Source organism: Anopheles arabiensis, chromosome 3 (genome assembly GCF_016920715.1).
Source record: "Anopheles arabiensis isolate DONGOLA chromosome 3, AaraD3, whole genome shotgun sequence".
Classification (NCBI taxonomy): domain Eukaryota; kingdom Metazoa; phylum Arthropoda; class Insecta; order Diptera; family Culicidae; genus Anopheles; species Anopheles arabiensis.
In genome coordinates, this window is record NC_053518.1 from 36,174,171 (window position 1) to 36,194,335 (window position 20,165).

Below are 20,165 nucleotides of genomic sequence, written 5' to 3' on the forward strand. Positions count from 1 at the left end.
GCAGTAAAGTTGACTTGAGCCGCCCATAGAACGTACGATTAAATTATTTGTCAAGACTGGCATATCACGATGCTGCGGCAGTGATCGTACCACCACTACCGTTGCTCACTGTTGCCAAACGCGCGCGCTAACCGGAAACCCCCGCTATGACCTGTCCCCGCATCCTCCCACCCTCCCCCCCCCCCCCCCCCCTGGAGGGTACCATGAAAGCTTTCCGCGTTTTGAAAGACCGTGGACACGAGCGTATTAGTTTTTCCGCCGTAGGAATGGGCAAGAACGGATGGTGACAAATGCACCGGAACGGCGGCACCGTGGCGGCCAGCTAATTTGACCGATGCTGTTTTTCGCTTTCTCCACTCCCTCCCTCCCTTCCTCACTACTGGACCCTTGGACGAGGCCGTCGATGCGCAACAAAGTGCGTAAAATGCAACGACACTCTGTCCCGCGTTGCGTTGTGGTGCAGCAGAGTCCAGCGAACCGCGCCCCTCGCGGTGGCCTAATCAAGCGGGCCAGCTTATACGATTTTCATGCACGAACTGTTTTGCTGCTGTAACACCTCTACGAAAAACCGCTGCGAGCGACAAGCTGCGACACCATGAAGCTAGGGGTCTATGAAAGAGGATCATTTGCCGATGGGAATTTTCGTTGACACCCGTTGTGCGTGTGTAGATTTTGCAGTGTTGTTCCTTACTCCCTTGCAAGCGCACATCCATCCCTGCTTCAGCTCCCTTGCTCTCGTCCGCCTGTCTGTCCCGTAATGGACCGCACGAAGCAAACGGTGTGCTGCCGCTGCTGCTGCTGCAATACGTCGAAATTGGTGACACGCGTCCCAAAACTCGCTCGCTGCCCGGACCCAGACAAAAAGTTGGCACCACTCTGCTGCCGATGATGGTGATGATGATGATGATGATGATGACCGTGAGCTTTTCAATGCACACCGCACGACGCACGGCCCTAATGTGCACCAAGTCCGGTTGCCGGCTGTTAATATGTCGGCGTCCTGTTGTGAGCCTGGCGAGCGGGTGGCCGAGGAAGGCCCTTTTTCACGGCACATTTTCATAGCAACACCACCCATCAGGCTGACACCATTTCACCAGGCGCACACACACACATGTACGAGAGAGAGGGAGAGGGAGAGAGAGAGAAAAAAGGCGCAATATATCAGCCATTCACCACAGCTTCGCACCACGATCGATCATTGCAGTCAAATGCAGTGGCCCCATTTCGCACTCGCAGCATCCAGCGGGCAGCATCCATCAAATATGTGTCCAGTCTTTCTTTTTTGTTGTTCTGTGTGCTGCTGTTGCTGTTGTATACCTTAAGTCCTTAACTACATTTTCAACCCCTCGATCATCCACTACAGAATTGGCAGAATGCATCATAATGCATCCACTAACACACACGCTGGCGCGTTTGCCTTTTTGCGCTTTTATGGTGCGATGCTGGGTGCGCAAATATTTGGTGCGTTCGTTTTTGGTGTGCGCTACGCTTCATCAAAATATTATGAATGTTAAGCAGACGGTCAAGTATTTCTACGGTTCATTATTTTGGCCGATCAGCTGTTTGCGATCAAAAGTGCGCGTTGAAAAAGTAGCTTTATTTTTAGGAAAGGAATATTTTGCCAGCATCCGGAAAGAGATTGACCACTTGGGCAATTATTTTGAGTTGTTCAATGTATTGAGCACTTGAAAATAGAAGAGCCTTAGGGTCATTGTTGATTAGGGTCATTTTGAGTTGTTCAATGTATTGAACGCTTGAAAATCGATGAGCATTAGGGTTATCGTTCACCATTTTGGTCCGGATTATTGTGTTCAAATGAATAAAAGAGCTTCTAAAAGTAATATGCGATATTTTTTCAGAACAACAGATTCAGAGAACAGATATTTTTCAAGCCAAAAAGCAAATGTTTTTCGGTTACAATATTCAAGGCCTTTTCTTTTCGCAAACCAACGAGCTGAAATTTCAGCCTGTCACTGGACCACTATTCATCATGCAGGTTGAATCCATTGAACAATTACGCTCCAACATACTGGATTTCAGCATTTTAAAATTGTTTCGTTTCCTATTTTGCTTTTTGAAATGAGTTATAATACTCAGGTGCATTTTAAAATATTTATTCGAACATGTTTTAACCATTTTTGACTAAATTGTTTATACTGCAGCATACAAAAATGCATCCCATCATGAGCATCCCTAATCGAACCTGGGACAAATCACCGTTTGTTTACATACAGTAGAACGTCGATTATCTGGGGGCGGATTAACCGGCGGGCGTCTTAACTATGCGCATAAATTTGACAGCTCTTCAAACGTGGCGAACATTTGCTGATATATCCTAGTTAGTAAACCGTTTTTTGTGCAGCTAGAGCACTGGTCGGCAAAGTCCGGCCCGCGAGCCAAATGCGGCCCACAGCAACATTAAATCTGGCCCGCGAAAGGTTTCAGAAGTTTTGATAATTTTGGGACACTTTCGTGACTCTTTCTTACGGAAATTGAACTTTATGGTTCGAGAAATGGACTCTACGGCACACTTTTTGGGCAGACTCATTCAAAATACAATAAAGTCTCGATTCAATGATTTTTTTAAATAAAAACTTTACATGCGTCTTCCACCAGCTAAATTTGGTGGGTCGATGTACATAGTGACAATGTAAAAATGATACATTTATGTAAATCATAAAATTCAAACTAGTTTATATTTATCTGCCGAAATTTGTCTACAAAATCTTTAAGAGGTAAAATTACATTTATCTTAATTAAGTTAAAATCTTTTTTCTTTACATTTGATAACCGCACGTAAACGCTTTTCAAAGTCATTGCAAGCACAACTTCGTCGATGCTTTACGGTTTGAAGCTGAATACTGTTGGAAGCAAAAACTGTCTTTTCCCAAAAGTGTTTTAGCGCAAGGCTTTAAATGGATTTTGATAATGTAAAACAATGAAAATTCCTCTTTGGTCGATATAGCTTCTCAAATCAGGTATTGTATTTTGATATCCCTTGACTGCTTATATATCATGAAGCCGTTAAATGTTGGTATATCAAGACATGCTCCATAAATACGATCATTTTGCTTGTTCAAGCCTACCACCATAGCATTAAATTGTTTATCCAAAAAAATAATGTTGTGACCTTCATGGGCTTGAAGCAGCAACTGAGATCTGACTACTGTACTACTATTACAATAAGTTTTAATAATAGGAATTCATGGTTCATGTTTTACCTTGCTTGGATGACATTATTACTTAAAAACAACAATATCACCAATCGTATTGCTTGGTATCATTATCTAATTATTTGGATTGAAATCTTTTATTATGTAATAATTTGAGTGCTAAATTAACTGGCTCGCTGCTCTTAATCATTTAAACAATTTAGCCCTTTACCTCAAAAGTTTGCCGACCGCTGAGCTAGAGATATTTTCGAACTACATGTTTGTTCCTAAACAGTTGTTAAACCTATAGTTATTGATTGAAATAATATTTTCGTCGTGGTTAATCGATTAATGCAAAGTGCATTATTAATAAAAGTAGTTAATTTTATATTTTTTATATGAATTTGACATTTCCTGGCCCTTATCCGTGGAAATCAATTAACCGGCAACCGTCCGGTCCCGAGCTGCCCGGATAATTGCCGTTTTACTATATTTTTCATACTGAAATAATCTAGAATGAACATCTGAGGCTAGTTTTACGTGCTATATTGTAACAGGGTGTTGGCATGATTCAAGCCACCAAGAGTCAAACTCCATATACAACAGGTGGCTAGTATTGAAAAAACTCTCATTGTTTGAAATTCTTATTTTTGACATCTAATACAGCGGGAACATAAAATACTGGAATTCGAATTTCCCAATTTTATACGTAATACCTCTCCAATAGTGTACTTTTCAAGATTAGCTAGCGCAAATTAGCTTAAATGATTTAGTTCGACGTACAAAGGCACCAATAATTAAGAGCATTTGCCAAAAACAAAAAAAGTGCACACAATTACCAACACAATCCGAATACTGCCCTACATTTACATCGTTGAGCGCTACCAGCGTTCAAACGGTCGGTATTTTATCCTCAAATTTCAAAGAGCTCACTTCAAACGGCAGCTTGCTGTGTACACGTGGGTTAAAAATGTTCTACCTCAAATGTCCATGCTCAACTTTGATAACAAAATTACGTTACATCATGAACAATGGGCGCTCTTTCTAATTCACCCAATGAAATGAAACATGAAACATAATTCCCGGCACGGACCACCACCACCACCAACCGGAGGTATAAGCCTTGGTGCCGGGTGGTACCGTGGCAATATATGCAAATTATACATCCCGGGCAACGATTTATTCTATCAAAAGTGATGAAGTGACCACCACCTGCATAGGTTAATGCCCACGAACCGTATGCACACGATCCCGGCCGTGTATGAGGCGTTTTGCAGGGTAGGGTGAAAAAATTCTACGCTCCCTATCCTCAACACACACACACCCCTAGAGTACGGTCCCATACCAGCACCCCCTCGCACAATCGTTTCGATTAATTATATTTAGCATATTATTGAAATATGCGCCATCGCCATCGGTTTTGGGGCACGGGAAAACGCTCGACATCTTCTCCCCGCCGCAACGCGTAATCAGATTATTGCTAAATGCGCTTTTGCAATATTGTCATTTATGGTTTGGCGCACATTTAGAAGGCTTACGTGACCGAATCCGGGCCGCACTGTTGCGTGTTTGCTGCTGCTGCTGCTGCGCGCACACACACGCCGGGGCTGGTACCGATACCTTCCGCTAAACAGTTAAAAATGAAACAAAATAATTGCCACCCACCGGGTCCGGGTGGGTCACGTTATTAGAATGGCAAATGCACACGGAAACACACACTTCCACACCGTCCCCTTTCCACAGGAAACCGACCCGACCATGAAAACCAAATTTTCATTCCGATAAACGGCTTTTCGCAAACCCGATATATTGGCTTACAAATGAAACGAACAATCGCACCACGTTTGCTGTACGTCCGTGCCGTTGCAGCTCTTCTTTCGGATCGCGTTTTTTTTGTTTTGTTTGCATTTTCCAAAACGTTCAAATGCCTACAGACGCGACACGCAACTCTGGCCGGTACACCTGGTGTGCAGTGCAACACCACCGGTGGGAGTGTATGGGGAGTGCATTTAACCGGAAGCCTAACCAATCACCTCGCCAAACTGGAACTAATTCCGCGATTAGTTGGCCACACATGAAACAGGCCCCATCCGGGTGTGTGTGTGACATCCCCCGGGAGGGAAAAAAACAATTGCAATGCGGTCTCGGCGATGATGAAACACGTTCTGTATGTCAATGTCTGTATAGAAAGAGAGCAGCTATTATTTTACACCGACAGTCACAGTACGAGCATTCTGCTTCAAAGAGTGGTTTGTGCACAAGAGTGTGTGCTTAAATTATATGCATCAAGGAATTGGGAATTGAAATGTATTTAATTTCATTATAAATTCATTTTATTTCATTTTCAGAACAATTTCATTGTCATTTCATTTTTTAATTGAATTTAGAATGCTACAGGATGCGAGCATAGCGTTATCCGCCTAGAAGCATGCAATACGGCTAACTTAACTAACTTACGGCGGTTTAATTATGATGGTGGTAGATGTTGCAAGCCAGTCTCGTGGTACAGTCGTCAGCTCGTACGACTTAACAACATGCCCGTCAATGGTTCAAGCCCCAAATAGACCGTGCCGCCATACGTAGGACGGATTATCCTGCTATGGGGGGAAATCAATACAGTTTGTTATTGGTCAGCTCCCATAGTTTTTTTGGGGTCGTCCCACGATTTATTCATCCTATCCCATAGATTTTTGGTTCGTTCCCATAATTTATTGGTTTCGTCCGATTGGATATCAATACAATTGAACCAGAATCAGCTGGGAATCAGCAAAAAAATTGATGGAAACGCACCAAAAAATATGGGAACCAAAAAAAAATTATGAAAACCTACCAATAAATCGTGGGATACCCTGTAAGTCACTGAAAGCCAAGCCCCCACAAGTGCTACAGGCAAGCAGGCCTTGACCGACAACGGTTGATAAGCCAACAGAGGAAGACAAGTTGCATACTGTCAGGCGCATACAAAATCTGAAGTAACGTTTTCATAGCAGCAGTGGTTGTTTCAACACTTTTTGCAGCGCAAAAACTTTTTTGCACTTTTTTCCCTTTCTAATACCCTTTCCTGCTTCTGCCCTTGATATTGCACCCTCTAATTTCTAATTTTTAGAAACTTGATCATTTGATGACTTCTATCTGTCAAACGCGACAGAGGTTCAAATTTGAAGATTCGGAAAGAACGTGAAAGAATCGTTTTTAGCGCAAATTTTTTTGGACCATTTACAGGGTTGATAGGAGTATTTTGATTCTTCGAACGCGCCCCACACGTAATTTGTGATGCATAACCACTCTCCTAGTAGGTCTTAAGTGGCAAAGCCGTGTTCGCAATATTATGTAACGAATTGCTGGTCGGAATTAACAGCTCTCAGCATATTTTCTTTTGGCACTAATTATGAAGCTTATGCTCCAGCTGAATTTAAAAGAAAGTTTTTTCACAGCAACTTTTAGTTTCAGCAGAAGGTTGTTGAAGCACTTTAAAGCTTCAGTTGGTCATTGAATGAATAATCGTTTTACGGTTCTTACTTTTTAAACCAATAATTTTGTACTCTCCCATTACATTTTTCGAAATATGGATCGAAAGTTCTCCTGCAAAAAAGTCAAACTTCTCGCCCGGTTGAAAACCACTGCCATTGAGTAATGGGATGCAAATTGCCTTACATATTGATGATTGTGAATGCGTCACAAAAAAAAACACCGTCATTAGCTTTGATTGGTCCACTATCACACTATAAACTAATAGCAAATTATTCCCTTCACAAGTATTTAACATTTCGCCTAAACACCACTTTCCTATAAAGCGTAACAGCCACATAATATCAGTTTCGGTACGTTTCATCTATAGTTGCTTTATTTTGTTTCAGTTTTTTGTCGCTTGTTTGGTTTCAGCTGTTTCTGCTCCTGTTTGGTGGTTTCCACTCATCAATTTTCTGTTCCATCCTTTTTATAATTGGCTTCACATTCGATCGAATATAATTACAACATCCTGTTCCACTTAAAATGTAGGTGAAACGTTTCTGTTCCTCTTTTTTCAAATTCATTGTGGTTCATAACTGACCCGCACTGGTAAACAGGTGACCCGCGCTGAAAGGTACAGGAGTCAGACGTCAACGGCGGCACCTTTCTCGGGGACTTTAAGCTCAACCGATGCACTTTGATGATGATGTGTGCACTTTACAGTAGTGGTGAAAATACATACACACACATGTGTGTGTGTGTGTGTGTGTGTGTGCGTGAAACAGGAGCCATGGTTTCGCCACGTGTGCAGCACGAAGGGCACGTGTTGATGAAAGTAATTAACGGTCGCTCTTTTCCCCTTCTATTGCTGCTGCTGCTACTGCTGCTGCACTCTCATTACAGACGTTCCCGTCTGTGCTACGGAGCGGCACGGTGGAAATGCACCCGGTGGTAACGGTACCGACCCGTCCGGCAGCAACCGGAATGCCATACTAATTGGCGCGTCCCGGAACGAGAATGTGGAAATTCCGTGCCACATATTCGCCGACCCGCCGGCCAGGTAAGTGTATTTTATTGCGCTGCTTTACCCTTTTGCTTTTGGTCTTTTTACGTCATACAACTGGTTCAAGACGACCTGGCATGGCACGGATGTGGTTGTGGGAAAAAAGGGCAGAGCAAAACAGGTCAGTCGTGCCAAGTAGAAGAGATTTTAAAGCATAAATGAAACTCCCACATAGGATGGATTTTCTTTTGACTGCGTTTTTTTCATTTTGAGAGTAAGGGAAGGAATTCTTACCACGGTCTGGCCTCAAGCCAGCCACACACAGCACACACATCCAGTGCACAACGTACGGAAACGCCTTGCGGGAAAGCAACACCGCCAATGGTGTACGTGTGGCCGCTTACAGTCAGTTGCAACAAAAACAAGAAAGGATTTCGTTCCCTCCCAATCCACCTGTCCTCCCAGATTCCTCGAGGTAAATCAACACAACCCCTACGAAACAGTGTGTGTGAATAGTTCGTACGGTCGAACTTTAACCCACAATCGTTCTGCAGGGCGAAGACCTGTACGTAGTTAAGCCTACCACACCACACCGCTGCTGCTGCTGCCCATAACGGAATGATTGAGGAAATGATTTAATTGCGTTACCCCTCTTATCTTGAGCATTGTGTTTATGCGCTTCGCAACGCACACTTTCGGATGGAAAAGTAATCACTTAGGTGGGAGCCGTTTTATTATTTTACGCCACGGCAAAGTACATGTGGCGGCTGCATTGCCGTTCCGATAATTGATTAAAGTGTTGTGCGGAATGATGTGTGGGCTATAGGGGAACAAAACGTCAACCTATTAATTAGCATTAGCAAATGTTGCATTAGAAACAAAGCATTCTTTGCAGCAGGGCAGGGATTGCCTACCTTTAGGCGCTTTTCCGTTGAACTTTCCATAGCAACCGTGCGCTGTAAGCTTCGTTGTAGTCCTACACGCTTAACAATCGACCATCTGCATCATCATCCAAAACATGGTCAGCAAACACACACACAATCTATTAGCACAAGCGCCCAACTACTCCTGTGTAATCGCCGCAAACAATATGCCTGCGCCTCTCCCGACATCTCCCTTGCGTTCGGCGTCTTGAACAGCAGGCAGTCGGTATTTAACACTCGGTACTACCATGGACCATTAGCCAGCCTTCAGTCGAAGGCACACATGATAACAGCAGCGCACAAAACACAAACAAGCATCATAATCAACCACCCGAATCATTATGAGCGCTGAAAATACACACAAGGCGCTCTCACACGTGGAAAACGAGCTGGAAAACGTGTGTGTGTGTGTTTTTTTTGCCATTTGATTTGAGTTCCACTTTCCAAAAGCAAAACTTGCTCCTGTTGCAAAACTCGCTGCTCACTAAGCTGCCATGTGTGGGATGTACAAACATGAAGAAGAAGAAGAAGAAGAAGAAAAAGACACAAACCACTGTCCCTGGATGTACCTTAAAAAAAACCTGTGTTGATTACAAGCAACAGCAAGTGCAGCGGAAAAAACGGAGCTTGGGAGTAAGAACAACAAACAAAAAAGCAGCAGGAGACAGGAAAATAATCAGCAACAGCAACAAAACAAATACCCACACATTCCGTAAAGCTCCTGAACAGATCGGGAAAAGTATTTTACAGACAAGCACACACACACACATCCACATGCACGAAACTACAAAAACCCAACCCACACTCGTTCCGATGAGTTCCACAACCTCAAGCACACGGCCCGTCATGTTCCGAGCTACAGAGCTTTGGCGTGTGTGTGTGTGTGTGTGTGTGTGTATGGAGGAATTTGGTGCAGCTTGAAGGTACTCTACACAGCGAGTAAGCGAGACAGAGCGAATGGAACGCGCGCGCCAAAAGTTTTGGACCATTTTTGCTGCCACAACAACTTCAGATCCCCCGACCCCGATGGTTTTGTGTGGGAACCACGGCAGCAGCAGCAGCGTTCGGTGCAAGGATCCGGTGCATGTTTACTTATTAAAAAGTTGCCACATTACCGAACCCAACCACCCAACACACACACACCAATCGCGATACCGCCATAGGGGTTGATGAAGCGCGGAGCGCGGGATGATAATTTTGTTTACAATGGTCTCGTTATTTTATTAACATCCATTTTGTTTTACCTCTTTGTTTCTTTTTCTGTTGGTGTTTTTTTCTTCTTCTTCTTGCCCGTTGTTATCTGGTCCCATTCCTGCCCTAACAAGGTAAACACGGCTACGAGCCGTAGCCGGGCAAACCGCGGACTGGAATGTTTTGCGCGCCGTACCTGTTGTGCCACGGCCTGTTGTGTTGTTCTTCCAAGAACTATTTAATTATTGACCAACCACAATCAGGTGTGGTGGGGTTTGCTCCAAGACGAAGCGTCTGGCTGGGCCATATATACCCCCGTTTGGGGAGGGAGGGAGTGAAGATGACACCAACCAGGCTACGAAAGGCTAGAGAACATTCCTCCCCTTTTTTTTGTTTTACTCCAATTTCGTCCTTGAAGAGGGTTGCAAGTGTCTACGGATCCTTCTACGAATGGAATTGAAGGTATGAGACTTTACTTGAGAGGACTTAAAAGCCTTTTCCCAAAAACAGTGGAGCATTTGATTGCATTTGATACTTAGACGAAAGTTCGTCTTGTCAAGGTGTGCAAGGACACAACTTTCTCCTCCGCTGTGAACAACCAAACAACCCAATAATTCCCTTTTCACATGCATCACCGACAACTCACCCCCCTTCCCCCCGCCCATCAAAACACCTCTCTGATTGTCAACTCTCCATCCTATTATCGATCTTTATTCACAGGTCGTTTCACTGGCGGTTCAACAATTCCGCTGAAATACTGCCCGTCGATGCACATCGCTACACAAGCCAGGGCAACATTAGCATACTGAACTACGCGCCGGTGACGGATCAGGTAGGTCAGGCAGGCTCAAAACCAGTGGGCAAGTGGGCAGTGGCTGCTGTGCTGCACCGTTCGCCCACCGCCGCACCGAGCGTCCAGCAGTGCCAAATGTGGCGATTAATGTTGCACACTGAGTGAGCACCGGTGTGTCGCAAGTGTATCGGCACCACATTCGCCAATAACACACTCACGATGGAAAGTGGGTTACCGTAGGGCGGCGGCGTGATTCTCGCCCGGGTGGGCGTGATTGGATCGATTTCGGTTAACCTTAAAGGTTGCGCCATCCCAAATCGAGGGTTGCTGTCCGTGTGGGTTTGATTTTATTTGCACATTTTAAGTAGCTTGTTTTGTCCAGATGTGTGTGTGTGGGTGAGAGTGAGTGCTATGAATAAAAAGGTCTGCATGAATGATTTATTGTTCGCTGACAAAATGCAGGACATATTTTTATTTGCTTTCTAATCGTCTCGATATCGGCAAATTGCTTTTAAATGTTAAATTTTAAATTTTAAATTGTGATCTTTTTGTTAAATTTAAGAGAAAATTTAAAAACCCCTTTTTATAATAGGGACTTTTAAAGTTTTACGTTAGAAAACTTCAGCGTCATTAGTTATGGTGAGCAACATTTAGTGCCATTGTAAGCATTTCGTACAAACATTCATGTTTTGAGCAAGAGAAAATCATATATTATTTGAAGAGCGAAAAAAGCTATTGAAAATTAGCATGAGAAGAGATAAATAGTTTCATTTAATGGAGAAATTTCGTTTTAAAAATTATTTTCAACCTTTTTTGTTTGTTAAAATACCTCTCCTTCAACATAAAAAAAGCTCAATGCTAGCCTTGCCAAGTTTGCAAAGATTTAACTTTTTATCTTAGGCTTCTATGGTACGTGCAATTGTCGGAGTTTAAACCACCAAATGTCAAACTCTATGTAAAAAATAAAGTTCTTCTTCTTCTTCTTCGGCACAACAACCGTTGTCGGCCAAGGCCTGTCTGTACCACTCAAAGTCTATGTAATACAGAGGTCGATGCATAGCTCGTATTTGGTCCACCATTTTGAAAGCTTGTTTTTGACAGTTAGATGAAAAAGCGTTCTCAATCGATTCCACACAACCTAAATGAGTGCATATATCAGGTGGGCTTATAGTGTTCTTCCCCACCAATACATCGACACATAATTAGACAGTTGGTTCCTTAACAAAATCTAGTATGCATTGAAGTTTAAACAGTATCTCGCAGAAATGGTATGTGGTTTTACTCAGGCGTAGCACGAAGAAAGAAGCAAAAAAAAAACTACGTGACGGCCAGTTTTTGGATTAAAATGATGATCTGAAGATTACTGGATTGCAACAACACATTTCCCGAGCAAAATCTGATATATAGGAAACAATTATTGAATCCGTTCAGTCAGCATGCAAGGAGCAATGTACCAATCGAACCATATACGGTATCATACTTAAAGTAAGGAACTTATCAGAGTGCCCTTGAATACATCATTTTGTATCATTCAACAGACCTCGGATTGTTCTCAAATGTCATGTAAAATTGTGAAAACTTGGGATAGACTTAGAAAAAAGTGTATGGAACAATCATCAAAGCACCCAGTTTGTTATGGATCTAACTGTCAAACCAGGTTTTCTTCCTATTTTCGTTTTTAGACGTCAAATTGCACTGGATAAGCCCACCTGATATATCAACTCACTTTGCACACAACCAAACACTTTTTTGGGACAATTGTGCATTTTCTGCACAAAACCTAGTGTAACTATACATTTCCTTCTGATGTACGTGGCATGGAGTAGTTTTTTCAGTAATTCATTAGTTAAAAACGACCACAATCAGGAAACTAGCCTGTTAGCTTTGGTCCTCTTGGGCTGCACATGATTTCGTCCTAATTTTGGGCACTGAGCTTGTTATAATCAATAATTGTACTATAATTCAATCCTTTCTTGATATTCGTCAACTTTTTTAAGTACAATATTACAAACAAACAATGTAAAAGTGACCGAAAATGCTTTCAGACCACTTGCATGCACAACAACTAAAACCTCAATGTATGCTACGATGAATGTATTGAAGCTTTTTCATCCAGCTGTCAAAACTTTCCCACGCTTTTTGATCAAATGTTCTGGACGACATGACCTCTGTAGTATATAGACTTTGATCAATTCAACCACTAAATGTCAAACTCAAAGTAAAAAATACAGTAAGAAGCGTAAAATCTTCGTATGCGGCTTATAAAAAAAAACAGTTCACTACACATGGATTATGTTTTAAGATTATTTTTATGCTCTAGAAACGATTGTGCAATGATTTTAATTTTAATATTTCTTTCCTGTTCTTTAAATCCATATCCTTCATTTGTTACAAGTAACTGTCAAATATTTCTGGCCACAAAAACACAATCTTCGCCTAACGTTTGCACAATTATTGTAAGAAGCCACCACAAAGGCGTTCACACTTTTAAACCCTCTAAACCCAACCCAATGCGACAACGTTTTACGTGCGCCAAGGCTCATTTTGCCGCGCTCTCTTTCTCTCTCTCTCTCTCTCTCTCTCTCTCTCTCTCTCTCTCTCTCTCTCTCTCTCTCTCTCTCTCTCTCTTAGAAAGCACTTCACCGTCTCAATCTCGTCAATCGGGAAGGGCTCATTCCTGGTGTGGCACCGACTGTCGTATAACCCGCCAAAGCACCCGAGCACTACTCGGAAGGATTACGAAACCGTACACAAGCGCGAACCGGTACTTTAAATTGCCCACCGGGTGTCTTTTTTCTCTTCCTTTCTTTTTTTGCTCTTCAACCGGCATATTTGATGTGTGTCTGGCTGTGTGTGTTAAAAAATGGTTTACAACACATGCAAAAGAAGAGGGGGAGGGGGGCACGAAACTCAGAGTCTAAAGGCTTGAGGCAGACTGATTTTTGAAAGCTTCGCCAGTCCCTCGATGGTGCTACCGCTGATGGAGCCACTCCTTCAAGGCCCTTAGGTGTGCGTGTACGTGTGTGTGCGTGCTTTTCGATGCGTTTTAAAGCAAGGCTTAAGCATTATCCACACCGGCAAAGTGGTTGCAAGAAATGTCTGCTTTCTGTTAACTTACCCTTACCCGTTATTCACCTGACTTTTCTCCTGGCCCCAAACACCAGCAACGCCCCACCTCAGGGGCAACACACAAGCGTCCGTAAAATTGGTTTATGGCGTACGGCACACGGGTATCGAATTATGCATAAAAGTGAACCGATTACTCTGCGGTTTTGTGTGAATACGTGAATATCCAAAAGCCCGTCTGGATACTACTACCATCACCAACGTACCATCGTCAACGGGGGGTTTTACGGGGTTTACTACACGTTCTATCACTTACTTTCGTTTGCTCACCGAAAATGAGCAAAAGCGTGATTGGCGTATGTGTGAGTTGGTAAACACCGTGCTCCCACACCGATATCCCCGGTTGGTGCCACAATACCTTCCGGAAAACGGTATAGCGATTGGTTGGGTAGAATTCGAGACATCGATAGCATCTGTATACGATGCCGGGAAAAAGCTTAATGTTTAAGCCCCCCAACTCATTGTCAGTTCCGCCTTCAAGAGGTACATAAAAACGTACCATACTTTGTTGCCGTTCGAGCTGTTTACTGTCTGCCCACGTGCAACTTGTTTTTTTGGAAAACAGGCTCGTTCGCGCGGGCAGTCCATTATTGAGTTACAACGCATTCAACGAATTTTGCTGCGCATTAAAAAGCTAACAAAATAATTACCACACAACGCATATTAGGCGATGAAAGCAATGCTGAGCTGTTTTGCTAGCTTCGAGTGGTCGTTTTACCGTATTTGCAATGCAACATAGTTGTAAAAGCAATTAATTATGGGCCCTATTTGCATGAGATACTAGGCGCCTCCATGGAGACTACCGCATGAAAAGCACTGGGCGTCTCCATCGAAAGTTCTTAATAGTTTGATGTAAAAATCGATGTTACATTGTTGAAAACAGAATAGAAACAAGAAGGATTTTTTTCTTCTATAAAACAAACAAATAATAATGTGGTAAAACTCTTACTTAGAATAGTTTGCTTTCAATATTCAATTACATTCGACAGTAACCTGTAAAATCTTCATTTTGTTTGCACATTTCCACACACAAAAATAGCATTATTTAATTACCCACCAACCTTGTGGTTACAGACACACTGCCAGTATCCTCAATTAAAAGGAATGGTAAATTAAATTCAACCTCCCACTCCACAAACACACACGTGTACCAAATTGATGAGCCGGCACAATCCGTCCCAAAAGTGTCGCCCACCTGTACTCTGTCGCCCCGCGGACATGTCTTGGGGAAATGAGCCACAATTTGCCCAAAACAAAAAGAAGAAGAAGAAGTAGACCCCCTTTCACCGGCATCTCGTCATCGATTTGTCATCTTCAGTTTGTGTCTAGCGCACTCCGATGTAGATTCTAGTACCATCCTGGCACACTTTACGACACGATACACTAACCAGTGTCTTTCTCTCTCTCTTTCTCTCTCTCTCTCTCTCTCTCTCTCTTTAATTCTCTTTCTCCATTTTTGTCTCTCTCGCTACGTATGCTATCTTTACAGGACTTTGGCACACTAACCTGCTGGGCCGTTAACGAAGTTGGCCCTCAAAGTCAACCGTGCACGTTCCAGCTCGTCCTGGCAGGTAATGATTTTTCTTGTTTTTCTTGTTTTTTTTGCAAAACGCTTTTAGGTAGGGGCACGTGACACGAGAGCCTGGGTGAAAGCAAAGGGGTCCGCAAAATCAATATCATCCAGCCACCTACGAAACCCTAACCTAGATTGTGGATTCTTCCATAAAACCCGCTTCCTCGTCCGAAACCGGCGGTAACACATTCACCTCCTCCTTTCGCATAGCGAAAACTCTCTTCCAAGCCTGCCCAACCGACCGACCGACTGGGGCATTTGCCAATCGAATCGTTACCCCTCTACACAATCACACAAACACACACACACACTAGCAGCGACCTGTGCGAGACAGACACATGTGTGAGTTCTGGATGGATGGTGGTAGTTTCGTTTGACCGCATCAACATCACGGCGCTCTTCACGGCCAGCGCGAGGGAAAGCAGCGCTCCCACCATTCGACTACGGCCTGTCAAATGCAGCTACGCAATGCTGCGCGCTGCGGTAGCGTGGCAATGTATCGTGAATCGTGAACGGATTAAATGGGGGAAACAAAAATAACACCGTGCCCACCGTGTCCCTGCGGCGGGCCTTTTCCACCACCGTGTCTACCATCGCTTCACGCAGTCGATTTCGATCTATTTTGCCCGTTCCCCGCTTCCTAGTCCGACCAACAGCTCGCGCCAGCTTGCAAAAACAAATAAGCACAAACCACCTCCATGTTTTGCCGGCTCGAAACCAACCTCTCCTCTTTCCCCCCTTGCGACACGCTTCCTGTGTTTTCACCTCCAATCCCTCGTTGATGAAATGAAGCCCCAATAACAAATCATCCACACCCCGCCCGTGTGTGTGTGTGTGTCATCTTTAATACTTCAGCCGGTTGTGCGTACGTCTCCAGGCTTCTAGAATACTTCCAAGCTTTTCGACCTTGTTTATCCGCATGTGTGTCTGTGTGTGCGTGTGTGTCGGTATTGGTGCACACGTGTGATAGTGACAGTATACCCATCTACCCAACAACAACAAAAAAAAACCCGATCCAGCCGCACCAGTGTACCGTTGGGCATCAATCATTTTGCACATCAGGATTCTTCTCGTTTTTTGGTTCTTTTTTTCCTGCCTGTCACTCTTCGCTCACTCTCGACCCTCTCAGAACGGTCGGACGACCTCGCATGGTCCTCCATGCGCTTGATACTGGTGACATTGGAAACTGTCAGGATCGTCGTTGCCGGCTGGGATTTTTTTTTGTGTTTCCTCGCCCCATCTCTCAAGGCTTGCTTTGTTTCGTGTCGTATAGCAACTGCCGTCCTCACTGGTGGGCCTTCGCCTTCTCTTTCTCTCTCTCACTTTTACCGGCTCATTTCGAATTTCATCCACTCCGTTTCGGTCATTATCCTTTCGCTGACAGCACCCGGTACCCAGGCTTTTGCGTGCAATGCGACAGCGAAGCGCCCGAAGTGAAGCGTGTGCAGCTTTTTTTGTTGTTTCGTTTTGCTCCCCCCATCCCCCACCCCTCAACCCTCTGGGAAACCGAAAACTGACGTTAACGTGTCTATCATCGGTGCAGCGCCATCTATCGGTCGGTCACGAAACTATCGCGTTGGGGCTTTTTCCCCCGGTTTCATTCATGCTTTCTCGCTCGCACTGTCTGGCGTTACCTTTCCAGTTTTTTGGTGAACATTCTTTTTTGAGAGTGTTTTTTTTTACAAAAGCTGACCAACACTGGCCCAAAAAAACACCAAAAAACCTTTCTCATTCCTTCCTATCCCTATCCACGCAATAGCCAGCATGCGGGTCAGTTTTTGCCACAGAAAACGTGAATTCACACACAAACACGAAGAAATCGTTTTCCATTTCCATTTCCAATCATCGCATTTAATCCGAAAAAGAATATCCGTTCCGCACGCAACATGTTCGGACGTACAGGGTTTTTTTTGTTTTCTTCTGCAAACCGGGTCCTTTGCTTAACCCACCAAGTGGGCACACACGCACACAAACTCACCCTAAATCCCATCAGCATCCTCCAACGTGTCCTCCCATGGGTAATGTCGTGTATCAAAACACGCACCTGATACTAACGCTTTTTGTTTTCTTTTTGTGTTTTTCTTCTCTATATTCTCCCCCCCCCCACTGTTCCACACTTCCGGTGGCCCGGCGGTTCCAAAGATCTACCAGCACCGGTAAGTAATTGCAGTCTGCCAAACCGGACGCAACAGTTTGCGGAAATCCAGTGCACACCCGGCTACGACGGCGGCTTACCGCAAGTGTTTGTGCTCGAGCTGGTATCGAAAAGGACCGGAACGCGTCGGTAAGGCTTTTTGTTGTTTGCTGGGGAAGGGTAGGGAGGGGGAGGAAGGAGAGGAGGAGTTGCGTAGGGTATTTCCTTATAGTAAAGGTGTTCCAGCTCTCCGCTACGCAATGAGCGGAAGCGGTTGATCTCTTCCGTCTAGAATGCTACAAGCAGTAAGCTTTAAGATCTTAGCGAAGCAAAAGCGAAACAAAAAATGATATGGAAATGGTGTAGTTGGAACATACGATTAATTTTAAATATACTTTAAAATAATGCAAATAATGAAGCATTTCTTCAGCTAAAACGTTTTGTTCCATACGATTTATTTGATTTTTTTAATAATTTAGGACGGAAAAAAATAAATGAGATTTAATAATAACAATCAATTTTAAAGGATGATTTGTAACCTGCTTACAGTCGTTGTCGCTAAATTCTGACTCTAACTCACCTATTTTTGTCTCGAAGGCATCAATTTTTGCCTCAAAGGCAATTTTTGCCTGTGAGTAAATATTTGAAAGTTTGATTGCTTTCTGAAATGATTGAAATTAATTGAGTGAATAATTTTATTGATTGAATTTAAAATAAAACAATTGTTTTGCCAATTTAGGATGTTTTAATAGAGTGAAAAAAATTGGCATGTATTTTCAGCTGTAAACAATGATATAATAATTTATGAAATTTTATTATTTTTTGTCTCAAAAACAATCATATTACATGGTTTTTGTATTTTTTATGAGATGTGGAATAACAATTGTTAAAAATCTGCTTAAATACTGAAAAAAAATTGATGACTCACAGACAAAAATAGGTGTGTTGGAGTCAAAAATTGATTAGCACTGTCGAAAATTGATGCTTAAAAGGCAAAAATGGATGCATTAGATCAGGGGTCTCCAAACTACGGCTCGCGGGCCGCATGCGGCCCTCAAGAGCTTATAATGCGGCCCATGGTGACTTTGCCAGAGTTAATATAAATATTACGTTATTATGACTTTTTTCAAATAAAAATGTATTTTTTACTTTGCTTAGACAAAAATCAAGCTTTAGTAACACGAAACTGTACAAGTATCGTTAGTATTTTGTTGTAAAAAAGAGATTTAAACGTTCACTCATCAGTTAAAGGTAGCGTCAAATGGCCCTCAACAAAGTTATTTTTGAAGCAATGCGGCCCGCGAGCTGAAAAGTTTGGAGGCCCCTGCATTAGAGCCAAAATTAGATGGCAAAGCTGTAACACTTCGAAATTTTAAAATAACAGTCCATTTAAATTACCTTAGAGAAACGCCTTTAGTTCTGCAATCTGCATGACAAATCTGGCTTATGTGGTTGCTTTACCTCGATTTTTTCAATAAGGCTCGCTATAAATAGTTATTTAAAATAAGCTTAAAACTTGAAATTTAACAACAGCATAGAGCAAAAAAGGCGATGCTTTTTCACCTAAAAACCTCACTATGCAATCGTTAGTCTTCTTCTTCTTCTTCTTCTTTGGCTCAACAAGCGTTGTCGATCAAGGTCTGCCTGTACCACTAGTGGGCTTTGGCTTTCAGTGACTAATTGATTTCCCCCCATAGCAGGATAGTCAATCCTACGTATGGCGGCACGGTCTATTTGGGGATCGAACCCCATGACGGGCATGTTGTTAAGTCGTACGAGTTGACGACTGTACTACGAGACCGGCTAAATCGTTAGTAGCGCTTTGAATATTAAGTTTGTTAAGAATGATCAAGACGATATAAAGACAATACAGAATTAAACAAATATTTCTAATAAAAATTAAATTTCAACGTTGGTATAGCATTGAAAAGTCTTGAGTAAAAGTATCTTTGAAAAAAATGTTCAGCTATCGCAATACAAAAAGTGACCATCCCTGAAACAATGTGAACATTTTATACATTATTTAAACTACTGTTATTCGTTGACATTTTCACCAAACGTTTAAAGATTTTCATTTATAATTCCTCTCTCTTATTCCTTTTTCCCCTCGCGCAACGTGCAGGTTCAATTTCTCCAACAAAAATGAACCATTCTTCGTGCTGGACCGGCTGGAGAAGCTGAGCGCACTGATGACGCTGGAAAACAATTCGCTCTCCTGCGTCGTGTACGCCATCAATCAGAAGGGCCGCAGCACACCTGTGCTAATACAGGACTTTGAAATTGGTCGCATCCAGCCGTACCGAGCGGGTAAGTGGCCACCGCCTTCGACCGTACCCGAATCAATCGACCATATTTATTCCCCCCTCTCGCTGTTTTGTCTGTTTTTTTTTCTTTCACCACCCGGCGCGCCGGCAAAACAAACGAACAAAAAACACAGTGACCGAACGACGAGCGGACGCCATCGAGTGGCTGCCGATAGCTGTTGGCATTTTGCTCACCGTCATAATATTGGCTCTATCAATTTCCACCAAAACATATCTGAACCGCTGCCTCGCTGCCGGCTGCTGCTGTCGACGGTGTTGCGCCGCCAGTGCAAAGCGGAACGATGCGGCGGCGTCCGATAAAAGTGAGCAGCAGCAGCATCAGCAACAGCAAACGAAAAACGTACTCCTGCCGGATGAGTACGAGTGTGGGGCGCACTGTTTAAAGGTACGTTTGAAGCACCCGGGGGCCACCGTTTGAAGATCAGCACAAACACGACGGCGTATTAATTGCAACCGTGACCTTTGGCTGCTGTGATCAAAAGCAGTGGAAATGTGT

The 20,165-nt window shown here is 43.3% G+C and overlaps 1 protein-coding gene across 2 annotated transcripts in view; it reads left to right on the forward strand.

Moving 5' to 3' along the window:
- Positions 1-20,165, forward strand: part of LOC120901926 (nephrin-like) — a 95,276-nt gene that overhangs the window by 73,904 nt on the left and 1,207 nt on the right. For both annotated transcript variants that reach the window (XM_040310290.1, XM_040310291.1), the window contains 6 exons: positions 7,506-7,662; positions 10,440-10,551; positions 15,128-15,209; positions 17,354-17,495; positions 19,468-19,652; positions 19,783-20,054. In XM_040310290.1, coding sequence (XP_040166224.1) covers positions 7,506-7,662; positions 10,440-10,551; positions 15,128-15,209; positions 17,354-17,495; positions 19,468-19,652; positions 19,783-20,054 — 950 coding nt within the window. The remainder of the gene's footprint in view (positions 1-7,505; positions 7,663-10,439; positions 10,552-15,127; positions 15,210-17,353; positions 17,496-19,467; positions 19,653-19,782; positions 20,055-20,165) is intronic.